Source organism: Betta splendens, chromosome 9, assembly GCF_900634795.4.
Source record: "Betta splendens chromosome 9, fBetSpl5.4, whole genome shotgun sequence".
Lineage (NCBI taxonomy): Eukaryota > Metazoa > Chordata > Actinopteri > Anabantiformes > Osphronemidae > Betta > Betta splendens.
In genome coordinates, this window is record NC_040889.2 from 28,848,043 (window position 1) to 28,874,761 (window position 26,719).

Below are 26,719 nucleotides of genomic sequence, written 5' to 3' on the forward strand. Positions count from 1 at the left end.
TGTTGCGGAGTACGAGGCTTTCCAGCAGACAGACAGACAGACAGACACCTGTCTGGCCTCCTCAGGAGCCGCTGCGGTCCTCGATTAGACTAATATCACAAACGTCATGTTGTGTAGTGTTTATCATTTCCATACGAGCTGCACTGTCACTGATCACATGATAGGAGTGGTTTTACTTCTGCAGGTTTAGTCTCCAGTGAATGACGCTGCAAAACGAACCGGAAACAGAACTTAAATAGGATAAAGTAACTTATTGTAATATCGTGTTTTTGTGTTCATGTTTGTCTGATTTCTGCAGTCTGAGTTCTAACAATGACCCAGTGTCTGTAGGTTTCCTGTAAACCACGCACGTAGAATTGTTTCCCTAGGTTTTACGTTAGTTACAAATGCACAAACACCGCGAGATGCTGCAGTGCAGACATCCAGTCCTCAGCCCTGTGCTGGTCACTTCCTGCTTCAGTACTGTTGTGTGCTCAGTGTGAGCCTATTTAACCTGCTCTGAAATGTCCCAGTGTGTGAAACAGCTGGAAACTCCTTTTAATGTTACTGTAGTTAACACTGTATTCAGTCGTAGTAAATGATTTGTTGATTGTGATCCTTAATTCCCACTTTCTAATCTAAGTAGTGGCTACGCCGCGGTCAGCAAACGAAAATATTGTTATTGTTAATTGTTATCCAATTTAGTTCAGGCATGTTTTACACAAATAACAGGAACATACACCTTTCGGCAAACGCTATCTGAGAGTTGATGAGTTTTATGCAGGATGTTAAGTATTTACATAATGGGAGCAAACTGAGTTACTTAAATGTTGCATAGGGTTGGCTTCAACAATTCCACGTCAGTCAGGCATTCATGTTGGCCCACCGGCACCAGCACCACTTCAGAGGAAAGCTGGGCCCCTCAGTAGGCTGAGGAATGAAAGGCAGCCTTCAGTAAAAAGCTGAATACTGCCTCCATATGTCTGGTCTCATCATCTGCCTGTGAGTCTTCTTCAGTTGACTGGTCCAGTGTATCATGAAAGTATGAGATGTTCACACTGGTTTACACTAGTGTTTATTGACTGGCTGTAATGATCGAGTTATGCTCTGTGGGTTATGAAATGAAAAAAAATCCCACCCAATGCCAAGTAACTCTTTATTTACTGTCATAGTTGTGGTGTTTGACACCAACATATCACTTGGTTTGCTTTCTTTTTATCTGGACATAGCGACCAGTCATTTTGTTCAGCACCCACATACTGTTCCTTTTACAACGTGGTTATGAATTAACAATGTTGGCAAGAACAGTCCTAAGGATAATTACTGCCCTGAGCCTCACATATTTTAACGGATGGTTATTGTCTAAAATAAAGGCCATCAATATTTCATTCCCTCCTTATTGTACTGACTGCATTCTGCTGCGTAGCAGTTAGCGTGTGCAAAAGTTTGGATACAGCAGCAAGTGACGCTGAGTTTAAAATAATTTTGGCAAAATGTACTTAAATTTACTGAGATTACTTAAAATCCACAACTGCTTGTGTCACAATAAAGGATTTTCTTTACTGTAACCTCAGGGCTTTCCTTTCTTCTGCTTTCCCTGCACTTTCAGCGCTAACATAGATTAAAACTGAAATTCTTGTCACCAGTCACTCAGCTGAGTTTATTCTGCGGGACCAAAGCAAAGGATTCTGTGACTAAATATTTAATAGTCAAACAAAGAGACAATAGAAATGTTAGCCCGAACACTTCATATGATCAAATCAGCTTGTATTTAGTTTTTGTCAAGACACTGATGCTACAGAATATTGCAGAGTACACCTCCTCAGAGACACTGAACAAAGCAGGTGGTGTACTGCATGTATACGTTTTATTTGTACATTTCTGTGGTATAATGGGAGCTGTGGTGTGTACTTTGCAGGTTGGGAGGCTCCTGGCATAGTCTAAGTGTGCGGTAGTTCTCTGTCAGTGCACGTTAGCAGCTTTCTCGAGCCATGTGAAATGCATTATATAGAATAAAAGAGGGCCTGTTCTGTGCGTTTGCTGTTTGTCTGTGATGATACTGCATCAGACAGGACTTAAGGTTTCGTCTTTCCTGAGAAGAAGCGGTGCTGTTTTAAGAGGATAATTCTTAATTAGCCCCCAAGGGAAGAGGCTGCACGTCATGAGCCGTCAGAGCACCGCAGTCCGTGTCGGTGCCGGTGCCGACGTACTGGACCATTAGTGTGCTCGTACACACGTGTGTGTGAGAGTGTGTGCGCGTGCGTGCGTGCGTGCAAGATACCGTCATAATTGATTACATGTTAGATTCTACCATCTGGTTAAAGGACAGGCAGGCAAAATATTTTCAGAATCAACAAGTGATGTGGTTGATGTTCTATTTCGTTATATTACAATTTTCTGATGCCGTTGACCTCTGTTGTTGTTGTAGTCCATTTGTGATTACATATGCTTTATTGTTTTGCTGTTTACTAGGCCATACGTCTTCATGAATATGAAATATACATTTGCAAATAGAAAAAAAGCTTTTCAACAATTTGAAACTAAAAGCTGAAATACTAAACTACAAACTACATTTTGTTAGAAGATTCTACTTTTGGAAGGATTTTCAGCTTTTTTGTTCTGAATAATTTAGACAGAACCTGCCATTTGGGCAAAGCCTTTAAAGAGCTCCGTGTCTCATTTAGGATGTTCTGCGATGCACTGAATTTTGTATTTTATAGATTAACTGATTAAAGTGATACACAGAATGATGAGTAATTAGCCATAAATAGTACCACTACATCCTGTAATATCAGCGTTGTCAGCTTCAGGTCAGGTTGACATAGTCTGTAGGATTCTTCTCTGTCCCCTCTGCGAGTCTCAGAAAGGACCTGATGTCGTGATGGTACAAATTTGATGTCGGCTCAGTGGACCTGAATGTACATAATGACGACCAGAGCCCCATGTGATGAATTCTTAATGCTGTGGGTTGTGCGTGCCCCCCTTCTCCGGTTGGAATGGTATGTTCCTCTATGACGGGGACAGAACCCACTCACTCCACCCGCCCCTCTGCTTCTTCCAAAGCCCAGTACACCCCACCCGGTGTCATGGGGGGATCAGCTGTGCCAGTCCCGGCAGGCCACACACACACAAATGCACACACAGTGAACTGGCTGACGAACAAAGCCCCTGGCACTGCCAATGAAGGCAAGTCATGTCTCCGTACGTAGCCTCGCCTCCTCTCACGCTGCCGTGAGGGGAAGGCATGACACCATTGTCATCGCCTTTTCCTAGCAGAAAGACGGGTTTTTGGGGAATCGGGAATCAACGCTGGTGGTTTCATAGTGGATTATTTTTCCCTGTGGGGCTGCTGATGAGTTGAGATGCTGGCAGAGCGGAGAGAGAACAGCAGGTAGGAAAATAAAGAGCTGGTGCTTCGTCTCTCTGTTTACTGTTAGCGTCCAAAGCTGACCTTCATACATACTTACTGCATGTTTATTATAGTGAAAGAATTGTCGGTGTCCACTCACATTTTATTTAACCTTTGGTTTAAGAGGGGCTTACAGACGGACAGACGGCTTTGATCACCATCACAAACAGTGTGGGATGCAACAGTGTCTGGAATGAAATGCTGCTGTTGTTAGAGCTGTCGTGAACAGGAAAGCAGAAATCCTGGTTCGTTGGATTATGTTGTTAAAGTCTTTGCTCATTGGTGATGCTAGACACAGGATGGAAACTCTTTGAATATAGCATAGTGTCATACAGTATGGGTGCCTCAGCAGCGTCTGTGGTATCTTATAACAAGGCTCTTTAAAAGTCATGCTTAGGGATGTTCACGGAGATCAGATCAAAGGAATGAAGCTGGAGAAATGTCTGATTATATAAATAACTGTGACATTGCTCTTTATAATAGGACAGATGAGAGCACAATGACAGAGAATACATGACCATATTTTACCACCTTCGTCAGTTAATCAATGGTTCTTGTTATTCGCCGCCATTTGTTGGAACATGAGTCCAGATTGAGATGTTTTCGTGGCCAGGGTTGTATCTTACGTCAACCTTTGACCCATACATCAAGAAGGCTGTGTTGATGTCACACAATACGTAGCGGGGTGCATATATACAACTATGTGTATATTATGGTTTAGTTTTAACCATCCTCCTCTGAGAATTACCTAGGATTTGTGGCTGAATTGCAGAATTACTGTTGAAAAGACTCAGCTGTGACAAACAAACAAATTAGCTGCTCAAAGGCTTGAGTTCCTGTCTGTGATTAATGTTTCTCTGCCAGAGCAGGATTTGGTCGTGGGCTGGTGGTGAGGACGATGACACCATGGGCATTATTTATTAAAGGCTTAGACTGATGTGCAGTGAGTGTTCTGGGCCTGTCTAGACTTGTTTTGGATTATGATCTTTTTTCTGTCGTTCTGGCTTATAATAGACTCTCTGATAAGCCTTTGGTCTGAATGTGTGCTACAGAAATTACATGCCATTTGCATTGAAGGTGTTTTGTAATTTTTCTTTTTGTCTGTATTAGTTTTTAGCCAGACAGCATTTGTGTGGATGTTGGTGTGATTTCACTCTCCTACGTAGTCTTTTAATGCTTCCAATTTGCATTTTGCAGTGCACCAATTGGCTTTGTCCAACTCCTGTCAACCCAGTTCTTTCTCAGTGGACCTTCCCAGCTTCCACCTACCCGTGTAAACGGCCAGTCAGGACACATTTCTGCGATTACATCACTCTTTCCAGAGAAACAACCACCCCGGCCTTTGAAAAGTTGGGCTTTTTCAGGGCATTGGCTGCCTTCATCTCCCAGGAGTTAGTGCTAACTGTGTGAGACACTCATTGAAGCTGGCGTCCTCTTAAGAGAATGCTTTGAAAAAGACTGGAGGCCAAGAAAGCCAGCTCAGTTCCCGCTGCATGAGTCGACATTCCATTGATGCCGTTGACTAATTTTCTTTTCCTCATCCAAGACGTGATAGGCTTGATGTAATTTGATGAAAAACTGTGCAGTACCGTACCGTAGTGTAATATGATCTAGAACCAAATCATTAGTTTTATTTTGATAATTGTATTGCTTGATGTTGGTGCTGTACATTTTTAATACTATGCAAAGCTACTATCTAATTCCTGCTCATTAGCCTTCAACCAAATCACCAATATCAAAGTGCATGCTTTATTTTGGTTATATTAAATAATAAAACTGAAAAGATGAGATGAAAAGATGTGAATTAAATGCACTTGTGCTTTTTGCTGAGTCTTAGCCCGCTTCCTTCAGGTGCAGCCATTTCCAACGCACATATTTTTCTTAGGTCATATCTTGGAAGGACTGTTAGGCTTTCTTCAAAAATGTTGCTCATACTCTTTAATAATAATTAGTTTTATTCAGCTAGTTGAACAACCGCAAAGGTTTCCAGAGAAATGTTAGCTGAAAAAACAAAGTGAATGTAAGGTAAAGCTGTGGACCTTCCTGACATCATAATAATTGCACCTCAAAACTATAACTCCAACGCTGGTCTAGAGCTCAGAGCTGAAGTAGAGGTATAAACAGCTTTAAACAACATTGTGGGACCAGCCTGTGGTTTGGATGCTTGCTGCTTACCAAGTAGGAGGAGTGAGTTGTAATCCTGCATTTGTCTGCGGATCACTGCCTTTTGCCACTGCCAACCTTTTGTTGATTTTCCAGCTCAGCCTTATGCTGAGTCGTATGACATGTGTTTGCCCCAGTTTGCGGTCCCGGCCCTGCTGCGTTGCTGCTCCACCGTCCTCTCTGCACTCACCCAGGGCCTAGGACATCGGTGTAGATGAATGCTGGCTTTGATCCATGTCTAAAAATGTTACAGTTCAGAACCACGTGATTCAGTTCTGTTTTAATGAAAATGTGAATATTTTTTAAGAAATATTTTCAATGTACAGTGTGTGAGAGGTGCACACTTACATTAATACGGCCTTGTACAGTATGTACCTACTGTAGCGCTCCCAGCTGTCCTGTGCAGTAACAGGGTTATCATTGACGTTTCAGGTAGTAGCTAGTTTGGCTAATTTAGTTGGTTTCTTGTTTTATCGATTGCTTAATTACAGTCATTTACTTGGCTTATTTTATGTCAGAGGTTTTGTCAGAGTTAATGTGCCGACCAGGTCACTAGACTCCTCTCAATCTTGTGTAATTGTTTCTTTCTGTTAATAATAGTTCTTGTTCTACACAGCGACGTAGGACATTGGTCCAAGGGCGGGATATTTATAAGAACAAACACTTCTGCTTTTGGATTTTCAATTTCTGACATCCAGCAAGATTTTCTTCATGACTGGCAACTTTTCAACAGACTTGTCTGGCTCAGCCTGAGTTTCCATCGTACGCAGCAGCTGAGCTCGGGGATTTGTGCTGATGCTGCTGAAGCTACGTCATGATCACTCTGTACCCCTGCTGTTTGTGTACTGGCTTGGCCCAATGTGCAGGAGGTCTGTAGCTCTTTCTCATAGCCAGCTCTGAATATGCCTCCCGGTTGCACTGCCTCCTAAGAGTTGTGAATTCATCTAGTCGAGGTTTCGGGTTGTTTTATTTATGATAAGAACAGCTTTGTGGGTTGTGGATAATTAAATATCATAAATGAGAAGCAAGGGCCAAACGTAATAAATATGCCATCACAGAGAGGGGAAAGATGTTGGCTGTGGAGGGAGCTGATACGTCTGCAGCCTGCTGAGAGCGCACTCATCTCATTATAGCAGGAAACCTTTCCTTCCCAAACACAACCTTGATGGGACACACTGGGCATAATTGTGTCCTGGTTGCTAATAATGCAGTATTTACTTTTGATTAGGAAATGTTAATAATTCATTGGGGAAGTGCAGTAATTGATTGATCACACAAACATTTGGGACACATGCACATCCAGATTCCTCCGTAACCTCCTGCAGCATTTTGGTGCAGTTTTGGTGGAGTTTTTTGATTCTAGGATGTGTTTCAGTCCAGTGAAGGCATAACTGTTAGTGTGCTACTATGGCTTTTGTGGCTTTTCATAATTCGTCCTAATACAGAAGGATATTTTGGCCATGAGTCAACTCCTTGCTTTAACAAACACTATCTCTTTGAAACTTCCTGTGGCTGAAAATACTTAATGTTCCGCAGACAGTCTCTTATATGTAGCTTACTCAAAAGTGAAGCAATAATATTATTAGCCAATAGAGAGAGGTTAGAGGTTTTTCCAGCTTCAGTGCACCTGCAATGACAAAGCTGTACTTTACATTGGAGTATCTATTTGAATTCTTCATCTATAGAATCAGTTTTATTGGCCAAGTTTACACAAGATAAACATGGGATTGCATCCGGTCTGACTCCGTCTTTTTATACTCTCATGCTGAACATTAATTGTTTATTATATTATTTACAGTTATAAACACTTATATACATAAGCTATTAGCATAAAAAAATCGGATAAATAAAAAAATTGCAGCACACAAGTTTCATTTAGTCCTTTCTTTATGTGATTGGGAAGTTCAGCTCAGACACAGCGGGGGGGAAGCTGGCTCGGTGTCTGCTGCTTCTGGTGGCTATCGCTTCGTTGATCCCTGCCGGAGGGGATTGACCAGCACAGAAATCAGTTAAATTCTCCTTAATCTGTGGTTCAGATAGTGAGCCTTTATTAAAAAATATATATTTTGCAATTGCTGCATTTGTCGCTGAAAAACAAAAACAGAAAATCTCAGCTGCATGTTCACCAAACTTGGGTAAAATGCTTTTGTTTCCGGTGCATGTTGACTGTCGGCCTTATCGTAGACAGGCAGAGCTGCTCGTTGGTGTGAGCTGAACTGTGAAGTGTGTCACTGCCAACAAAGACTGTGTTGTAAATGTCAAACCTTGGTCCTTTCAGGTTTTGTCTCTTTTGATCTCCATCGTGTGTGCGTGTGTGTGCGTGTGTACGTGCGTGCGTGCGCGCATATGTGTGTGTGTGTGTGTGTGTGTGTGTTCCTGCGTGTTGGCGTAACCCGGCATCCTACGTCTCTGTGGTTATTTTCTTCAGGAGATGCCGTTATAAACATTTGTGATGTTTTGCAGCCTTTTTTTACCTACTGCGATTTCAGCACCAAGCTCTAACCAGGTGGACAGTGCTCAGCACTTAAATGAACATGGCTACTGAACGGCAGATGTTAAATGTAATTGCAGTTTGAGTGCAAGTTCACACAGAGGGCAGCCCTGCAGTTACTGAAGCCTTCCATCGAGAGCCATTTTATCAGAGCCACAGCTGCCACGTTCCTGGAAATTGGGAAAACAAGTAGTAGCTTTATAGTTTAGATGCCGAAGATTCATCAAACAGTCGTTTTAGTTTGATGTGTCCATGGAACAAACTGAAGTTAATATGTGGCGACATACATTTGATTTTATGAGTGTATAGTCTCTTTACATTATAAATAAATGGTCATTGTTTTTAGCATTTAAAGGCTGAGAGAGACAGAGGCATGATAACAGACAGAACATGGGATGTTGTTCACATAAGGAGAAGCAAAGATGAGTACACTCAGTCACAAGTCAAAATCTTTCACTGTTTGATTTTCAGTCAATTATAAAGCCACTTGAACCTCTTCCCCAGTATCTCTATGGTGCCAGCAACTTTGATATCATAGTGATGGAATCCAATTTATATGCGGCCAAACAGACAGAAAAACCTGCCAAGTAAAAATTGCCCTCCTCTGGGGGCTCGTGCCCCGAGGACGCCTGCTGTGCTCTAGGTTTCATAGACTTAAGTGAGACTACAGCGCTGACATCAATTTCTTGATTCATACATGGTGAATTTTTAAGAAATCATTTAATGCTATCACCTATTTTAAGTAGCAGACTCAACGTTTTCAAAATGTGTCGTCATATAATTATTGATGTATAGGATTCCTCCTTTGTTATGATGAATATAAATGAGAAATGCTTGTATTGGAGATTGATGAGTAACTACAATCCACTGTGCCAGGCCGCTTATTCTGTTTTCATCAGCGGATGTTGGTGTGTTTTGTGTGTAGGCTCTGCAGCTCTGAAGTTTCCTAGCAACCCTTTTAAAGATACTCTGGAGAGAATTGGCTGTGGAAATAATAGCTAAATATATATCAACCAAGGAGCAGCTATATCAAATTAATATCAGTCATGGGTTCTGTAAGGCTTCGTTTAAAACTAAATGGTTGAAGAAAGACACTCTCTGGACCTTAGACAGTGTGTACGTTGACCTCCTCTCCCTCTCTCTCTCTCTCTCTCTCTCTCTCTCTCTCTCTCCCTCTCTCTCTCTCGCTCTCTCTCTCTCTCTCTCTCTCTCCCTCTCTCTCTCTCTCTCTCTCTCTCTCTCTCTCTCTCTCTCTCTCTCTCTCTCTCTCTCTCTCTCTCTTGCAGGGCTACCTTTGCCCTGACAAAGCCGCTCAAGATGAACATGGTGAAGAGGATCATGGGGCGGCCGAGGCAGGAGGAGTGCAGCCCCCAGGACAACGCGCTGGGTCTGATGCACCTGCGACGCCTCTTCTCTGAACTGTGCCACCCTCCACGTCACATGACTCAGAAGGAGCAGGAGGAGAAGCTCTACATGATGCTTCCTGTGTTTAACAGGGTAAGTCACACGGGGGAGGTGGAGGGAGGCGGGCTCCAAATGCAGCAGGATGAGCTCTATTACAAATCTGCTCTTCAAGAACTGTTATCAATTCACATAACGACTCAGATGTGACACTTTAATGGAAAGCATTTTTTCGGGTCAGTAGGCAGATTATGTTTCAACAGCCTCTAGTATAATCTAATGAAAATCAGCCTAGTGATGTGCTGCAAGCGGGTTAACTTGATAGACAAATGCAGTAAACAAAGCACAGTCGTGTCTCAGGACTAGCGTTCACTATGTTCAGCATGTCATTGGCAAAGGTTTATGTCCACATTTATGTTACAGTATTTAAGTCAGGCTTTATTGTCACATGACACAGCATTCTACTTAATAGCCAATAAATTTATTAAAGTACCTTTCTTGTGTTTTGTATAATTTTTTTCAACCAGTATTACAACCCTGGTGTTATATACACACTAATACTGGGGGACATGCCCAAATGCTCATGGCTTTGTTTCACCTGTTGGGTGGTTTGGTCTAAGTGCGGTCCCTATCAAAGGCCTCTTGACTTGTCAGTGAGAGAATCTCAGATCTGGCTGTGATTTACTCACTGGTGGCATAGTTCACATCAGAATTTAAAAGCAGAGTTACGACATGGGAAGAACCTGTGCATCCTCATCTTTGTGATACCTCGTGTGAGGAGCTGCATTATTTAATAGCAGTGAATGGCATTTTTCTCTTGTAGAAATATAAGCAGTCAACCAATCAATCCTTAATGTGTTTTTAATAAGTCATGGCTGATGTTTCTGTTTTAGGTGTTTGGCAACGCTCCGCCCAGCAGCATGACGGAGAAGTTCTCTGATCTGCTGCAGTTCACCACACAGGTCTCTCGACTTATGGTGACCGAGATCAGACGAAGAGCCTCTAATAAATCTACAGGTAAATCACATCATCACACAGTGTCTGACTGTAAGGATGCAACCCTGAAACATTAGTACTTTATTTCTTATTCCTTTGGTATCTGTTGCAGTTTTTTGTCATGACCAATTCTTTTCTTGGGTAGGTGTGTTCTTCTTTAATTTGCTGATAAAGACGTCTAAAGAAGTCGTTTTAGCCTGTAGCAGCTGACAAACAATGCCGAAAGAATGTGAAAGGATGAACGAGTTTATTTAATGCAAAAACAGCGGTTTAAAGAGTAGAATTATATCTCACCTCTGGAATGAAATGTGTGATCTACCAGTGCCATTGATTCTTTATGTATTTGATGAAAGTACAAAGACTAAAACAAACTAGCACAAATGTGGACTTTGTCCCTAAAATCTACTGTATGTACTGTACTGTCAGACGAAGGTGTAACTGAATTGACAAAGTACAGATTCTACTCATGTTTTAATTTAAAAAAATCCAATTCTTCTGCAAACAGACAAATGTAATGTGTCTTTAATCTGACTTTAAAGACTGGCCAGCAGCTTTAGACTCAAAGCTTTAACTCCAGCTGCTTTGTCTGTGGCCTCCTCATATGAAACACATTAAACAGACTCACAGATGTACAAGCTCACTTTCAAGTTTCCAGCTGTCTGCTTCTGGGTTCTTCTTGATGGTGTCTCTTTCGTGTCTCTGTGGGAACATGTGATGTGTTGTTATTGAGCATGGAACAACTCTGGTTTTGCAACAGAGTGTAAGCACGCGCTCCTCCAGCTGGTCACCAGGCCTCTGCAGACTGAGTCAGCCGTTGACTCAGGCTCTCAACCGACTTTAAAGCATTGAATTTGGTTTTCTCTAAACTGTGATCCACTGGACTCAAAAGTGTGTTTATTCCTCTCATCTAAAGCAGACAGAATATATGTGAGTTGTTGCAGTAGGGTTATAAATCTGCTGCTGCTGCTGCTGCTGCTTTCACTACCTGCAGGTCAGCTGCACTTTGCATCATCATCACGGTCAGGTGTAAAGTAAGAGTCTCAGTCTACTGCTGGCAATAGAAGCTATTACTGTGTCTGTTGTGAACACAGTTGAACAAACACATAAACAGCACTTGCCTAATATGGAGATAAATGTGATGTCAGACCACTTGTGATTAAAGCCCTGCTTATGTTGTATGACAGTACAGTTTATAGTTTACCCTTATGTTTGTTTACATCATGTCTTCACACAAATCACATCATATTGTGTGTTAATGACGTTTTGATGAACCTCTAATTGATTTTGTTCCTGTAGACGACACCCCACACTTTCCCGCATTCATTGAGATGATTTATTTGTTACCTAACCGATCATTGTTCCAGCATCTGCCACTGTCCATCCAGTGAACTGTTAATGTGTGTGTGCGTTGGTTTTTCCAGAGGCAGCCAGTCGAGCCATCGTCCAGTTTCTGGAGGTGAACCAAAGCGAGGAGGCGAGTCGCGGCTGGATGCTACTGACCACCATCAATCTGTTGGCCTCATCTGGACAGGTTGGTAGAAACATGACATTGTGTCCTTTAGTGCAGGGTTTGTGAGGATTACCCTCAAAAATGTGATTCCTCAGTTTCTGCATCTCGTTGACCCACTTGCATCTCCCTTCTTTGATCTGGCAGCAGAAAATAGCATCATCCTCTGTAAACTGAGCGCTAGGCTCTGGAGTACATGTACAAATTCCCACCTGAACCATCCCAGCTTATTTTCCCACACACTTGTATGTTAAGCTACCTTTACTGTACTGATTGCAACCACGATGTGTCGATCCAAACATAGCAACAATTCAGCCACAGCGAGAAAGTCCACAGACAGTGGCTGATGTCAATTTAGCACCAGTGACACATTGTAAACCTTATAGTGGCTACAAAGACGGCCCACGAGTTTGACGTTTGAACAGTAAGCTTGTATTTTGCTCTTGTACTGTGGCAGCAGACGTCTTTCGAACTCTCAGCTCGCATTCCTCTGGAGGTCCTAGCTGAGCTTCACTGTCAGCTGGCTGCATGATTTTCCTGGTCTGCTGCACATCAGAAATTCACTGTTGTCGAGTCGAACACTTCCTCTTTCCTTCTGCAAGCATGTGTTAAAACCTCTCTAGCCCGACTTTTCTTTCTCTTGATCTACAGTAATACATGTGAAAACCTGAGGGAACGCTGTGATGTAGTGCTGTTTTGTTTGTGTTTGTTTTATGCTGGATTGTTTCAAATGCATGGTTTTCAAAACTTTGCTTTCAGAAAATGAGCTTTCATTACCATTATATCTAAATTATATAAAAGGGGACACTGGCAAAAGGGGCCCGAAATGTTATTCCCTTTCCCTTTCTAATCCTTTTTTAAATTCTAATCCCAGACTTTTTCATATTAATCGAGAGTAACACATTCCAGTCCCTCTGAAAACCAGGCAACAACAGTGACCATAGTGCTGTAACGGCTGACACAGGTACAGTCTGTGTTTGTGTGTGGGTGACTGGCTTTGATGGGTTTGTATTCCTTTCTACTGGTGTCTCAGACAGTGAAACAAAGGATTCTTCTGGCAGCTCCCATAAACCTGACGTCACCTCCTCCCTTTAATGCTCCCTCTCTCTCTCTCTCTCGCTCTCTCTCTCTCTCTCTCATCTCCTGTTCCTGCTCTTCCTGATAATGAAACAACCTAATTTTTATCAGAACCTTTGTCTTTCTACCTCGTTTTTATAGGAGCACCTTCCATAACCGGCATCCTTCGTGTGTTTGTTTCTCTTCTCCAAACACAGATTTCTGCCTTTTTCTAGTATCACTTTCTTTCTCTCACTCTCTCCTCCATTTCACAGACAGACCCAACTAATATGTCCTAACCTAATATGGCCTTTCTGATTTCCTCCTTGTTTGGGTTTTTACAGTTACTGTGACCTTAAACCTGCAGCACAGCCAGTAGGTTTGCCACAGTATGCAGGTCAAGTCTCACTCACTTTAAACCCATCTACCTACTTCCATTGTCAATGTCCTGTTCTCTTTTTCTCCCTCACTTCCTCTCTCCATCGATCAGCTGAGGGGCTGAGTTACGTTAATGCATGTGTGTGGGTGACTGACAATCCTGGAGTAAATGAAGGATCATCTAAACCAATTACTACAGTATGTGTGCTTATTGTCTACTCACACCCACAAGAGAGCGTGTGTGTAGGTGTAAAGGAAGTCCGAGGTGTGTGTGTGTGTGTGTGTGTGTGTGTGTGTGTGTGTGTGTGTGTGTGTGTGTGTGTGTGTGTGTGTGTGTGTGTGTGTGTGTGTGTGTGTGTGTGTGTGTGTGTGTGTGTGTGTGTGTGTGGAAGGCAGTGTTTGATTATCTTAATCATCCGCCTCAGTAAGCGCGAACCCCATCCCCATCTCCAGCCTGTTCCCTTGCCCTCACTCACATGTTCAGTGGAACTGTAGAAGGGACAGGGTACACACACTTCAAGCCCTCGCAGCCATTCCTGCCTTATTTTATTCATAGGGATACAACAGTGAATCATCACATAACAAACACCCATTTACCACAGCAACACTAAAACAAAAACATTTTCCTTTTTATAAGAGCAGAAGCCGCCTGCTACTCTGCAGATGTTTACTTTGTGTTGATCCGTCTTTTAAGGTCCTTCTGTGCTATTTTATTAAATAAATTTCATTAACTTTCATTAACCATCTGTTATGTTCATCATCCCTTATCTTCAATGCCCCATTAGAAAACGGTGGACTGCATGACCACTATGTCCGTGCCCTCCACGCTGGTCAAATGCCTCTACCTGTTTTTCGACCTGCCACACATGGCTGAAGCCTCCGTGGGCCCCCCCCAGCAGCCGCCACCACCGCCTCCACCCACCCAGGACAAGATCCCAAGCCAGGGTCCCCCCCATCCAGAGCTGTCCCTTGGCGACCGCAGGGCGCTGCTCCAGAAAGTCTTTGTCCAGGTAAAAACAAGATGTTGGTCTCTTAACATTTAGCAGTTTTCCTTATTATGATACAAAGGAACATCAACCAAAATTCCTTTTATCTCCGTGATGAAATACATGAGCTTGACTTTGCAAGAGGCATTCTTTTGGGTCATTTTGGGGCCGCAGATTGAGCTGGTGTCAATTACCTGTTCTCTTCACCAGATCCTGGTGAAGCTCTGCACCTTTGTGTCCCCGGCGGAGGAGCTGGCCCAGAAGGACGACCTGCAGCTGCTGTTTAGTGCCATCACGTCCTGGTGCCCCCCCCACAACCTGCCCTGGAGGAGGAGCGCGGGGGAGGTGCTCACTACTATCTCCCGCCACGGCCTCAGTGTCAACGTGGTCAAATACATCCATGGTGAATGCAAATGTCCTGGTCTGATCCACAGCTGGCAAGATGAAAATACAGCGTAATCCTTTTCATGGAAACTCTAAAACAATAATCTAGAGGTCCAACAAAGAAGAGCAGGCAAAACAAACATCTGTCATTTTATGTGGCTAATATTTTGTAAACTAAGAGAGAACAAATCTCTATGCATCCATTGCACCCAAATAATCTATTACAGTGTATTAGTAAGGTTCAGTTTGGACAGTGAGCTGCTCCTTGGCTTGGCTACTAGAACAAGTTAATTTAGATACATTTATTCACACATCATCTCATTAAATACCTGCTCTCTCGTTTCGTTCATTTCCAGAGAAGGAATGCCTGTCCACGTGCGTTCAGAACATGCAGCAGTCAGACGACCTCTCCCCCCTGGAGATAGTTGAGATGTTCGCCGGGCTGTCGTGCTTTCTCAAAGACTCCAGCGATGTGTCGCAGACCTTGCTGGACGATTTCCGAATGTGTCAGGGATACACTTTTCTTTGCGACCTCATGCTCAGGTACAGCAAAGAGCGTAAATTTAAATTGCTGGTGGGTGGATTTATGAGTAACTTACAGGCTTCTCTCCATGTGTATAGATTGGAACAGGCTAAGGAAGATGAATCAAAGGATGCTCTGAAAGACCTGGTCAACCTGGTCACCTGCCTGACTACGTATGGAGTGACAGATCTGAAGCCTGCTGGGTTGACAACGGGAGCCCCCTTCCTGCTGCCTGGCTTCATTCTCCCTCAACCTTCTGGAAAAGGTATTTAACCTCTGGCTAGTTTATTTAAATTATCTGCTAGCTAGGGTTTACAGTTTAAACTAATAATGCACCAGTCACATGCTTTAATCCTTCAGTCTGGAGGAGGCTTGACATTTAAACATTTAAACATGGTCCCAGAGATAATTAGCTGGTAATACAGAAGAACATTCACTAACATGATTGAAAGGTTTCAGAAAAACATCTTGTCCTCTACATAATGATATAATATGTGAAGTAATCCTGAAATGGAACATTATGTCATCTGTCTGTTACAGCCACTTTGTTGTAATTGACAGTCAGTCAGAATGAATCCTCTGAGTGGAATGTCTTTTAATTAAATTAAAACAATTCAGCCCGTCAACATTCTTTCTTCCTGATTTCTCATTTAGCAGCAAATGTTTCTTTCCTTGCCTGTCATGTTATGTCTTGTGTTGTTACTTATATACCAAGTATAGTATAACAAGTACTTTTTTTATTTGTTGGAATAAGAAACAGAGGGACTTGACCAAGCTTTATTTTGCATAGGTTCTCTGCATTAGTGCCCAGTGACTGTCACAAGCCCCTCTTTTAAATCCACGCCACCACCCGCATCGTTCAACCAAACCCCTGGAACAGAAGAGGAATTGTTTGCGGAAAAGTTCTCACATATATTTGAGCTGCTGTATCTTTCTGTCAGATCTTAATCCCTGAAATGACTTTGATGCTTGGCAGATCCCAGAGAGCTTAACCTGTTGACAGACACCATGGCAACTCTGCTGCGTGTCACACTGCTGGAGCCCAACGCCTCTTGCATACAAATAGGCTCTTTGGAGTTGGCTGCATAGTTGTCTTGGGCTGTGGGTTTAATGTTGATGTGCCCCTTCCTGCTCCTTCTATTTATATGGTTACAGTTTGTCGCATCACATTTACGTGCATCTTAAATTTTAAGGGATTCTGTACACATGCCACTTTAATATGAAGGGAGAGCTTGTGATGGCTTTAACACATCACATTTTAGACTGATGGCCCAAACCAGGTAGCTGTTGTCCCACACGCTTCCACTAACTGCTCAGAGACGCACAGGCATACACAGCGTGTTTACCCCCAGAATGACAGCTGTGTCTGTGTGCAGAGTCATTACCAGAAGCCGTCATGGTGTGAGAGTTGCCTAACGGGCCTAATTAGCCTGACACATGTACTTAACTGCAGTCTTGGGTTCGGGTGTGGTGTCACAATTGAGTGCTACTCTTGTACAGTTCTTCTGTACGTGTTATAGTTTAGTGTTCTTTGGTAGGTTCTCAATCCTCAAACAGGTCAAGTCCTTCCCCTGACCCTGCGCAATGTGGGTCATGAGTAATACTCATTTCTAATGCTCTTACATGTCAACCATATATAACTTAGTTCAGTGTCTTTTCTTTTTCTGACATGAATTTTGGCATCACAGTTTTCTCAAAGGTCTGTTACTAGAAACTTAAAACCATTGTTGCTGTTTTAGGAAGGAAATAATGGCAACATTCTGTTGCCAATATTCTGTTCTGTTCTGGGATTCTGTTTTACAGTTTCCTCTTAAACAAGTACAGGACTAAGTAGTTTGTAAATGAATAGGTATATGTATATAATGTATATTTTGACAGATTCACTTTTCCAGCATTTGTTTATGCTACAGTTTCATTTAACTTGACTTAACTTGATTTATTAATTCCTCTGTCACTGAGGGAAAACGTCAATCAGAGGCATGCTGTATGTATTGCTCTGATGTTTCTTATCTTGTCTTCCAGGCCACACAGTGCGGAACATCCAGGCCTTTGCAGTCCTCCAGAATGCTTTCCTGCGGGCCAAGACAAGCCGCCTGGCCTGCATGCTCCTGGACGCCGTCGGAAACATCTATGCAGCTGAGCCAGCCAACTATTTCATCCTAGAGTCTCAGCACACCCTGTCGCAGTTTGCTGAGCGTGTGGCCAAGCTGCCCGAGGCACAGGCCAAATACTTTGAGCTGCTGGAGTTCGTTGTCTTCAGCCTCAACTACGTGCCGTGCAAAGAGCTGTTCAGCGTCAGCGTCCTGCTCAAGTCCAGCACGTCTCACGCCTGCAGCATCACGGCCGTGCGAACGCTGCTGAAGCTGGCCAGGCACGACCCCGTGTTCAGCGATGTGCTGCGGGAGGTTGGCCTGTTGGAGGTGCTGGTCAACTTGTTGCACAAGTACGCTGCCTTGCTCAAAGACCCGGCCACACAGCAGCAACCACAGAATAATGACCAAGGTGAGAAGAAACAGCGTGAATTAGCGTATAGATTTAGTAACTCAGTAAGAAATAAGAAGTGCGTTGTTGCAGTGTTGTGTTGTCCTTCATTAGTACAGTCCTGCTGCTGCAGAATGCTAACCGCTCATGGCTCCTGTATCTGTAGCTGACTCTAAAAACAACACCGTAGCAGAGGAGCAGAAGCAGTTGGCCTGGCTGGTGATGGAAACACTAACTGTGCTCCTGCAGGGCTCCAACACCACCAACACTAATGCAGGTAAACAGCCACACGCTCATATGTGCTTTTAACCAGCTTGGTAGTGTCCTAAGGTCATTATGTGTCTGGGTCGTCTTTAGAAAAGTTAGGAGTGACAAAAATGAGCGGCAGCTTTGGTTGACTGGCCACTTACAGTGTGTAATAGCTGTAGCTCTCTACACCCAACCATTGATTAAATTTACAATCTATGTTGAGACACTCAGTTGGCAGTCCCACATAAAGAGACCTGAATTACATTTGAGTGTAGAAAGTCACAGTGCGTGCGTCACACCACAATAAGACTTCAGGATCATAGAAGTAGTGTGAGGTTTCATTAATTTCTTCTCTTTCTTTTTGCCTTCCAGCTCTGTTCAGGGAATTTGGAGGTGCACGTTGTGTTCACAACATCGTGAAGTACCGTCAGTGTCGAGAACACGCGCTGCTCATCATTCAGCAGCTGGTTCTGTCGCCCAGCGGTGATGATGACATGGGAACACTGCTGGGCCTCATGCACTCAGCACCGTCCAGTGAACTGCAGCTCAAGACGGATATTTTAAGGGTAACAACCTACACAAACTCTCTATCAGTCACTTTAGGCTTAATTTCTCATTGGTTCACAACGTGAATCTCAACATACAGCCGAATTTACTAATTAGTTAAGCAGAGCTTGCCAAGAGAATATCAGCATCAATAAATTATCAGTAAAAGGTTCGTTTTAGTGTGAACAATGAGAAAAGAGAGGTGTGGAATTTCAAAATCGATATACATTACATTCAAAGCACTGCACCGAGTGTTAGCTTTACCTAAAGTGGAACACACGCGCACACACACACATGCACACACACGCGGACAGCAGCTCATTTTCTGAGCATAATTGCATTTTCAAATTTCACATTTTCACGTTGCTCCTTCTAAAGGTTTTGGGTGGATTAACGCGTCAGCGCTTTGCACGTTTTCCCAATCATGGATTTTAATTATGGCCGTCAGACTGCAAAGATCAAATCTTTTTTCTCACTAGTCATCAGGGATTATGTGCTGTTGAAAGAAAAGTACCACAAATGCACAAACAAATCTCAAAACTGAGCTTATTAGTCTTATGAAAGCTGACATGTAACCCTGTGATCTGTTACGAGGGAATTGTCCAGACTTTATGTGGCCTCTAATCCTGGATGTTTTTATGTGGTTGGTAGTTAATAGTTAATACCCAAAATCAATTTTTCAGCACAGCACATAGTCATAGCCTGGTGGTCATTTCCCAGCTCCATAGAACAGGAAGAGGAAAGCAGTAACATCCTGTTATAGGTTTAAACTGTTGTGCTGAGTGAGGCAGTATTTTAATGCAGCAGGAAACAGCTGGCTCAGCTGAGCAGAAACGTACTGTTTTTACTTCTCTTTTAATCACCGCACCTCCAGTGGGAGACATAGCTGCGACTGTCCCATTTACTTAGCCTGATATATGATGTGCCTGAGCAGTAATTTCAAGTAATTCTTGATATTAATGAGATTTATGTCGCCTGCGTGAATCTGACACGCAAAACACTGAATTTCTTCACTCCGACAACTCAACAGCTGAAAAATGCCACAAATGTCACACAGATTCAAAAGCAGTTGTTTCACTATCTGTTCCGTCTGTGTGGTTGAGACACAGTTAATAAGACACTGTACCAATACTTTAGTTTCTGTAATTGAAGCACTGATGATGTATTTATTGGTCTGTCTGGAACAGCTGGCACATAGTGTATGCATGTTCAACAACCTATCTTGTCGCCTGTTTTTATTGTACGAATTTATAACATAAGCTTTTTCTTTCAAAAACAGAAGCCAGGAAGACAGTCCTCAGTGTTAAAGAACTCATTTCCCCTGACATGAATCCCTTCCCCTGTATCATTCAAAAGCTCCATCACTTCTTCTGCCTTTCTGAGCTGTGATTCTGAGCTCTCAGGCTCGTCTTAGGTCTCCAAACTCAAATCCAGGCTAGATTCAGATTGATGTTTTTGTTAGCTGCAAATACAAATCATGAAAGTAGGAAGAATGTTTGAAGCGAAACCCAGTCAGTGAGGCAAAAAACCCCAAAGGGCTCATAAATGTCTGACTGCAAGAAAAAGAGTCGATGAGCAGAGACACGGCTGGATGAGACGGCAAAAGTGACAAGAAAATATAATGAGCCCCGAAATGTAAACTAAGAAAGTTAAAAATAATGCAGAGAAACTGGGAGTGTGACATGTTCAGAATATATAATGTGCCGACTGATGTTGCTCAGAGAAAGCGTCATAAGTTGTGCTTTTTAAACATGTAAGTATAACTACTTTTTAAAACTTGAAGAAAGTTTAATGATCCGCTTGTGTTTTCACTCCTTCGAGGCCCTGCTGGCAGTGCTGCGGGAGAGTCACCGCACCCGCACGGTGTTCCGTAAGGTGGGAGGCTTCGTGTACGTCACCTCCCTGCTGGTGGCCATGGAGCGCTCGCTGTGCCAGCCGCCGCGGCACGGCTGGGAGCGGGTCAACCAGAACCAGGTGTTTGAGCTGCTCCACACCGTCTTCTGCACGCTCACAGCCGCCATGCGCTACGAGCCGGCCAACTCGCACTTCTTCCGCACAGAGATTCAGTATGAGAAGCTGGCTGATGCTGTAAGGTGAGGTTTTCACAGGACGAGGCCTCTCTGTGGTTTACCCGCTCTCTGTTGACATCACAGCAACACTTTGTCCGTCTTCCTCCAGGCTGCTGGGATGTTTCTCAGACACTAAGAAGCTGGGCCCGACCGGCGTGTTTCCCTCCAACGCTCAGCCTTTCCAAAGGCTGCTGGAGGACGAGGCTCCTTCTGGAGGCTGTGCAGGAGACAGTGTCTGTCCCACACTCAAACACTGCAGCAAGCTCTTCATTTACCTTTACAAGATGGCCACCGACTCCTTTGACAGGTCAGCGCAGGAGGGAATGTGGGCAGCCTTGAAATACCTATTGAATAGTGGCTTTGGTTTAAGATAAGATAAGATAGACCTTTATTCGTCGCCCAATGGGGAAATTTCCATGTTGCAGCAGCAGTACGAAACACACAGGGTGGTGAAGGTTTGCTCCCTGATGTATTGAGGTCTTTAGTTTTTTTAGAACACTTAGTAGATCAAGACCCTCTTTATAATCCTCTATCAGCTTTAGGTTTCTCTTAAAAAGCTTTTCATGTTCCCTGGGGTCTTATCTAAATGATAAACTTCTGTGTTTATTTGAGTGTGGTCGCACAATCCACTTCTCAGTTGTTGGTTTTAAACGTGGGGCTTAAGCTCAGAACGGTGTTTTCGTGCTGAAAAAAACTACTGAAAGTATAAATATAGACTTTTAACAGCAGCTGTTGACCTGCTTGGTCATTTTGACACCACACTCCCAGCTCGTGCACTAGTAGCTGTTACTCTGCATGTGCTCCAGCTGTAGCTCGGATCCTCTGTCAGCTTTCCACTAACAGCTTCTTCCCTGTCTTCTCTTGTGCTCTGTTTCTTCCTCTAACCTCTGCCGCTGTCTGGCTGTTCATCCTCGGTCTGGTCCATCTGCACGGCTGCGTGTGCAAATGGGTGTCGGCCTGTGTGTTCTGTGTTTGTGTGCATACACGTATACCCATGTGCATCTGTCCCTTTGTGTTTGGATGTGTTTTTCCCATTGTGAATGTGTGTGCTGCCATGCAGTCGTGCGGAGCAGGTGCCTCCCTGCCTGACTCACGAGACCTCGTTGCCCTCGCCGTGGGGCACACCGGCACTCGCCAGGAAGAGGTAGCTACAGCGCTCTGCCACTCCTCCCCCTCATCCCCTCCCCCCATCATCTTCACCACCAGGTCACATTAAAAGCAGCCACACCTAGGAAATAGAAATAAATAAGTCTGTGTGGAGAAACTCACAAATGACTAACACCAAACACAATATTTGTCATTTCTGAGTTGTCTGATTGACGTTGTTTGAATTGTGGTTCCATAGCTATAATAAGCCAGGGAAGAAGCAGCAGCCAGAATTGTTCTCGGCCTAAAATAGGCGTTTATTCCCTATCGCTCCTCCCTGCCCTTTTGCCTTCATCTTTTTTTCCTCAGCCCCTCATCCACACTCTGCTACTCTTTGAATTTCATTTACAAAAATCGCTCTGTCTGTTTAAAGTGTACTCCTTACGCTCTGTGCGCTGTAATGGCTGTCAAGGTGAAACTCAGGGGCTCCTCTGGTTGTCTCCCCGTCTGTGTGTCTGGATCAGCTCCAGCGCTGCATATTTATGAAGTGGACTAATTTGACCATTAGAGATGCTAAAGCCCCTGTCCTTGTTTGTGTACTTCACTGTGAGCTCTTCAGTGTGGGTGTAGAAACCTAACAACAGCACCTGTTTTTACATTTTTTAATTATATCAGAACCCATAAAGTATAAACTAAGTGAGCTTAAGTTATGTTTACTTCAAATACAAATCTCTCCATTATTCCTTTTAAATGAATTCATCTTTGTCCGAATGACCAGTGCAAGTCTAATTCATTATTTTCTGCAATGAGCTGAACCTTGAGAGAAAAGTGTCAGTTTGCCATGTGCACATTGTAGCAATTAGTGCTGTAATTATCATGTTCGTGAAAGTGACACAGCAGGGATTTGGATCAGGCGTCTACGACATCAAGCCTCTCACCCTGTTTCCTCCTTAGGATGCTTAGTTTAAGAATAGTGTTGATTCACATTAGTGAATTGGTCTTGAATGTGATGTGACTGAGACTTTATTGAAGAATATCTATAAAAGAAACTGTATCTAATACAGTTCCCATACTGAATCATATAATAATCATTACATCAGGGATGCTTTTAGATGACCTGAGACACATGAAACCATTGAGCTTCAGCTGAGCTTAGCCGGCTTTATTTATCGTAGCTTGTAGCAGAGATAGTTATTTGAATTAATTGTAGCAGCCAGGTACTGACAGTCACATTTACCTGCTTAGTGCCTTCACATATGAGCTCATTAAGAGTAGCGGAGCCGACAGACCTGCCCTCCGCTCTGTTGCTCCTCCTCCTCCTCCTCTCTGTCATTGCTCCTCTAGGTCACTCTCTTTGACTTCAGTGATGTTACTTCAAGACTGAAATTTAGATGAACTGCAGTAAAAGCAGTTCTCAGAAAGTAAATGTCAAACTGTAAATTTGGGACTTGGAGAGTAACTTATTCCAGATGGTGTTTTGCTGCAGTAGGAATTTGTTTTCAGAGTCTTTTAAGTGAAGTAATGCCAACCTCAAGCGCTTTCAGTAACATTATTGTGCTTCACTTCATCTGTTTAAATAAAATAGTTAAAGTTTGTCTGGACACAGTTGACATCAGTTATCACAGTAAGATGAACAGTTACTGACTAAAATGTGTAAATACATAGAAGCTACAGTCAGAAAATAGGTAAACATCGTTTGCTTTCTCAGGCAATTTGTTCTTAAAAATAAATGAACTAATTGAAGATTGGCCACTCAGTGCGTATGAGCAGATCCAACACCCCAGCGCTTTGTGCTGACTCCAGTCTTTTCCAGCTCGCCGTCTCTCCTGAGGGGGATTTACTCTATAATTTGCATTGCAGCAGCTCGCCTGTTTTGTCTAATTGCTTTGCTGCAAGCCCCAGCAGATCCCCTGCTTTCTGCTGTTTGCACACACACAGGGCTTCACTGACTGACAAGCGCAGACTTCAGTCTAACAACATTTTGATGTCCTTTTAAAAGAATATTTTAAATATTTTCTGTATGTGTATGATACAGTATATTCAGATTTAGCTTGACAGGACTTAACTAGATTTGACTTGCGTCTCTCCTTGTGCTCCCAGACATGGCTACTATGGCACATCGGGCCCCCCTGCCCCAGTCAAAGCCCTCACAGACCTGAAGCTGCACCCAGCCAACCCCTCCCACCCTGCGTCCTCCTCGTCTTCGTCTGACATGGTGGTCATCCACCCAGGAGCGGTCCTGGCTATTCTAGATTTGCTGCCGTCCGTGTTCTCCGACAGCCAACCAGAGGTGAGGAACCGCCAGAGGGAAGTTGGTCAGTGTGGGTGTGGGGTTAAACACAGGGCAGCACCCTGTGAGCAAGCACTCTAATCCATTGTTAGTGTGACAGTTAGCATGTAAACCCATCATTTTACGTATCTGTCTTACGCGCTATAAATGCCTACAGCGTGTGTGACTCCTGTCTGTCCTCCTGTCTCGCTGCAGCATGCCCTTGACCTGCAGCTGGCAGTGGCCAACATCCTCCAGCTCTTGGTGAACAGTGAGCGCAATCAGCAGGTGTTGTGTGAGGCTTCCCTTCATCAGCGACTGTTGCAGCGCTGCAGTCAGGCCCTGGGCGATGAAGACTACCCGCTGCACCCTCCGCTACAGAGAATGTTTGAGAGGCTGGCCTCTCAGGCTCTGCAGCCGATGGCACTCAGGTATCAGACCTAGTGTAACCTCACCATGACAGCAAGCTGGTACCGTGTAAAGCATGAGGATGTCACATTCTTCAGTTATTTCTTAGCCGTACTCCTAAACTAGAACAACAGCACTGACAGTAATGCATTATTATTATTATTATTATTATTATTATTATTATTATTATTATTATTATTATTATTATTATTATTATTATTATTATTATTATTACATTCCAACAGAAAAATGCTGAAGTGAGGAAGCTGATAGTAATAGGCTGTCAGTATCTCATCTCTATCACCTTATCAGGTTTTTCCAACTGTATTTTTATTTTCACTCCTTAAATCTGAAATTAAACACAAAAATGGTTGTTTGAATGTGAATACATCAATATCCAAAATGACACAGCAAGCATAGAGTTCTGTTGTGGAGATCTGCAGCTGCTCCAGTCAACATGACTGTGGTATAAAACCCGCACAGACACTGGAGAACATCCATCCTTTTGTCTCAGAGGCAACAGTGACAAAAACTAAAAACGTGTCCTCATATGTTAATGCTGCTTTTACATTTAGTGTCTGCATTGCTGTGGGTTGAGCTGTTCTATGGCGGCACCATTAATTACTACGGAGCCAGCGAGATGATTACACAACCAGCTGACGGATTAAGTAACAAACTAACTTAAACTAACAGCAGCAGCAAATAATGAAGCTTCACGTGATGCATACGCAATGTTTGTTACCGCTGCTACATCCGGGACACTGTGTTCATTCCTATTTACAAGCCACAAGCCGATCTTTTCGTAACTTGCAGGTTAACGTTGCCCTACAATGAACCATTTTGTATATGTCACCTATTTGGTAAGAAACAAACACAACTGTGTTTTCAGCACTATCAGTTCACAGTCACTGGGATCGAAGCAAAGTCCCGGTGGAGTGAGCTCCATGCTCTTACCTACAGTAGATAGCTAAGATTTTCCCTCCAATGACTGGAAATGATGTGTGGGGAGGGAAATGCACTTTGGCAGGTTTCAAAGTATGAGGGAGGACAGACAAACTGAGCCGTTCTCATTTCACGCTTGACTAGGTTAGTGAGATGGGAGGTTGGGGTTGAGGAGCCCGCGGGAAACTTATTGACATGCACATGGTTGCTTCTCTTCATATGTAAATGCTGTCGCCTCTGCTCATGTTTTCTCCCCTCGTAATTGTGCTGGAGATAAACACATGTGAAGCTGTCAGTCTGTTTCCCGTCTTCCTCTCGCGTCACCTTCCTTTCATAATGCTTTTCCTCCTGTGTTTCGTCTTTGCTCCTACAGCAGCTCTAGAGTCTTTCTGTCTCTTTGCTTGTTTTGAAGCTGTCTGGTTTTATCTCCTGCTGTCGCTCACTCAGCGCCTTGACAACTGACGCAAAGCATCGCTGGGACTCTTTGCATTCAAGTCACTTACGTGCCACTCGACGCATCATGATTTTAAAACTTAGTGCAGGAATACCTGCTCACTGACATGCTGCAGCTCATTTTATTCGCAGGACATGTCTTTGTGTGACGCCCCTGTGGGATTAGACCACCAATACAATCCCAGAATCCCAGAGTTCATAAAAGCTGTTATAAGCAAACATATTACTTCCTTTTTTAAACTTTACCTTTCATCACTGCCTCAAATTTAAAGGTTTTAGCTCACTCATACAAACTCCACTACATGCCAGTGGTGAGTGTTCGTGTGACATGCTACTCTTCTTTTCCAGGGAATTCCTACGTCTTGGAAATCCCCTCAACTGCGGCGCCTGGGACAAGAAACTACTGAAGCAGTACCGGGTCCACAAGCCGAGCTCGCTCAGCTATGATGCAGACATGAGAAGTAAGACTATAAGAGGTCATTGCTTAAAGCAGGTTTTGAGTTCAAAATTGTGCATTTAAAAACGTGTATGTAGTAAATATCAATATTATTCCAGGTTATGATGTGGTATTTAAAGTGACCGAAATGACTTCTTAATAGCAGAGAATTGAAGAGATAAGCCCACAGACCTCTTGTATCCTGATGATGATGTCATCAGGGAGCCATTCAGATCTGCCACTGTGAGATCAGCTTCCTCCTGGGAGAAAGTTTGGTTCGGTGCTAAAAAGCTTGACGACCCATCGATCTTCCAGGGCTTCTGCTCCTTTTCTCTGCTAGCTCCCTCAGAGCTCACCCTTCTGTGAATAGGCTGTGATTGCAGAGGAAGAGCTTTCCACTGACATGTAATTGCAAGTGGAAATGGTTTGTACTGGCTCTGTGGTGGAGAGTGGAGCAATTCTACAGGTCTGAAAAATTGAGTTCAGGTTATTAGTATTTGTAGCCAG

At 43.4% G+C, this 26,719-nt stretch overlaps 1 protein-coding gene across 1 annotated transcript in view; it reads left to right on the plus strand.

Annotated features, from left to right (window-relative positions):
* Positions 1-3,072: 3,072 nt before the first annotated feature.
* The window catches only part of wdfy3 (WD repeat and FYVE domain containing 3), a 49,125-nt gene continuing 25,478 nt past the window's right edge, over positions 3,073-26,719 (plus strand). Inside the window, exons 1-17 of the mRNA XM_029163399.3 lie at positions 3,073-3,370; positions 9,329-9,539; positions 10,337-10,460; positions 11,861-11,970; positions 14,166-14,390; positions 14,577-14,769; positions 15,107-15,293; positions 15,372-15,538; positions 17,296-17,775; positions 17,921-18,031; positions 18,376-18,569; positions 20,371-20,642; positions 20,728-20,925; positions 21,679-21,762; positions 23,805-23,994; positions 24,190-24,404; positions 26,125-26,237. Coding sequence (XP_029019232.1) covers positions 3,342-3,370; positions 9,329-9,539; positions 10,337-10,460; positions 11,861-11,970; positions 14,166-14,390; positions 14,577-14,769; positions 15,107-15,293; positions 15,372-15,538; positions 17,296-17,775; positions 17,921-18,031; positions 18,376-18,569; positions 20,371-20,642; positions 20,728-20,925; positions 21,679-21,762; positions 23,805-23,994; positions 24,190-24,404; positions 26,125-26,237 — 3,103 coding nt within the window. The 5' untranslated portion in view covers positions 3,073-3,341. The remainder of the gene's footprint in view (positions 3,371-9,328; positions 9,540-10,336; positions 10,461-11,860; positions 11,971-14,165; positions 14,391-14,576; positions 14,770-15,106; positions 15,294-15,371; positions 15,539-17,295; positions 17,776-17,920; positions 18,032-18,375; positions 18,570-20,370; positions 20,643-20,727; positions 20,926-21,678; positions 21,763-23,804; positions 23,995-24,189; positions 24,405-26,124; positions 26,238-26,719) is intronic.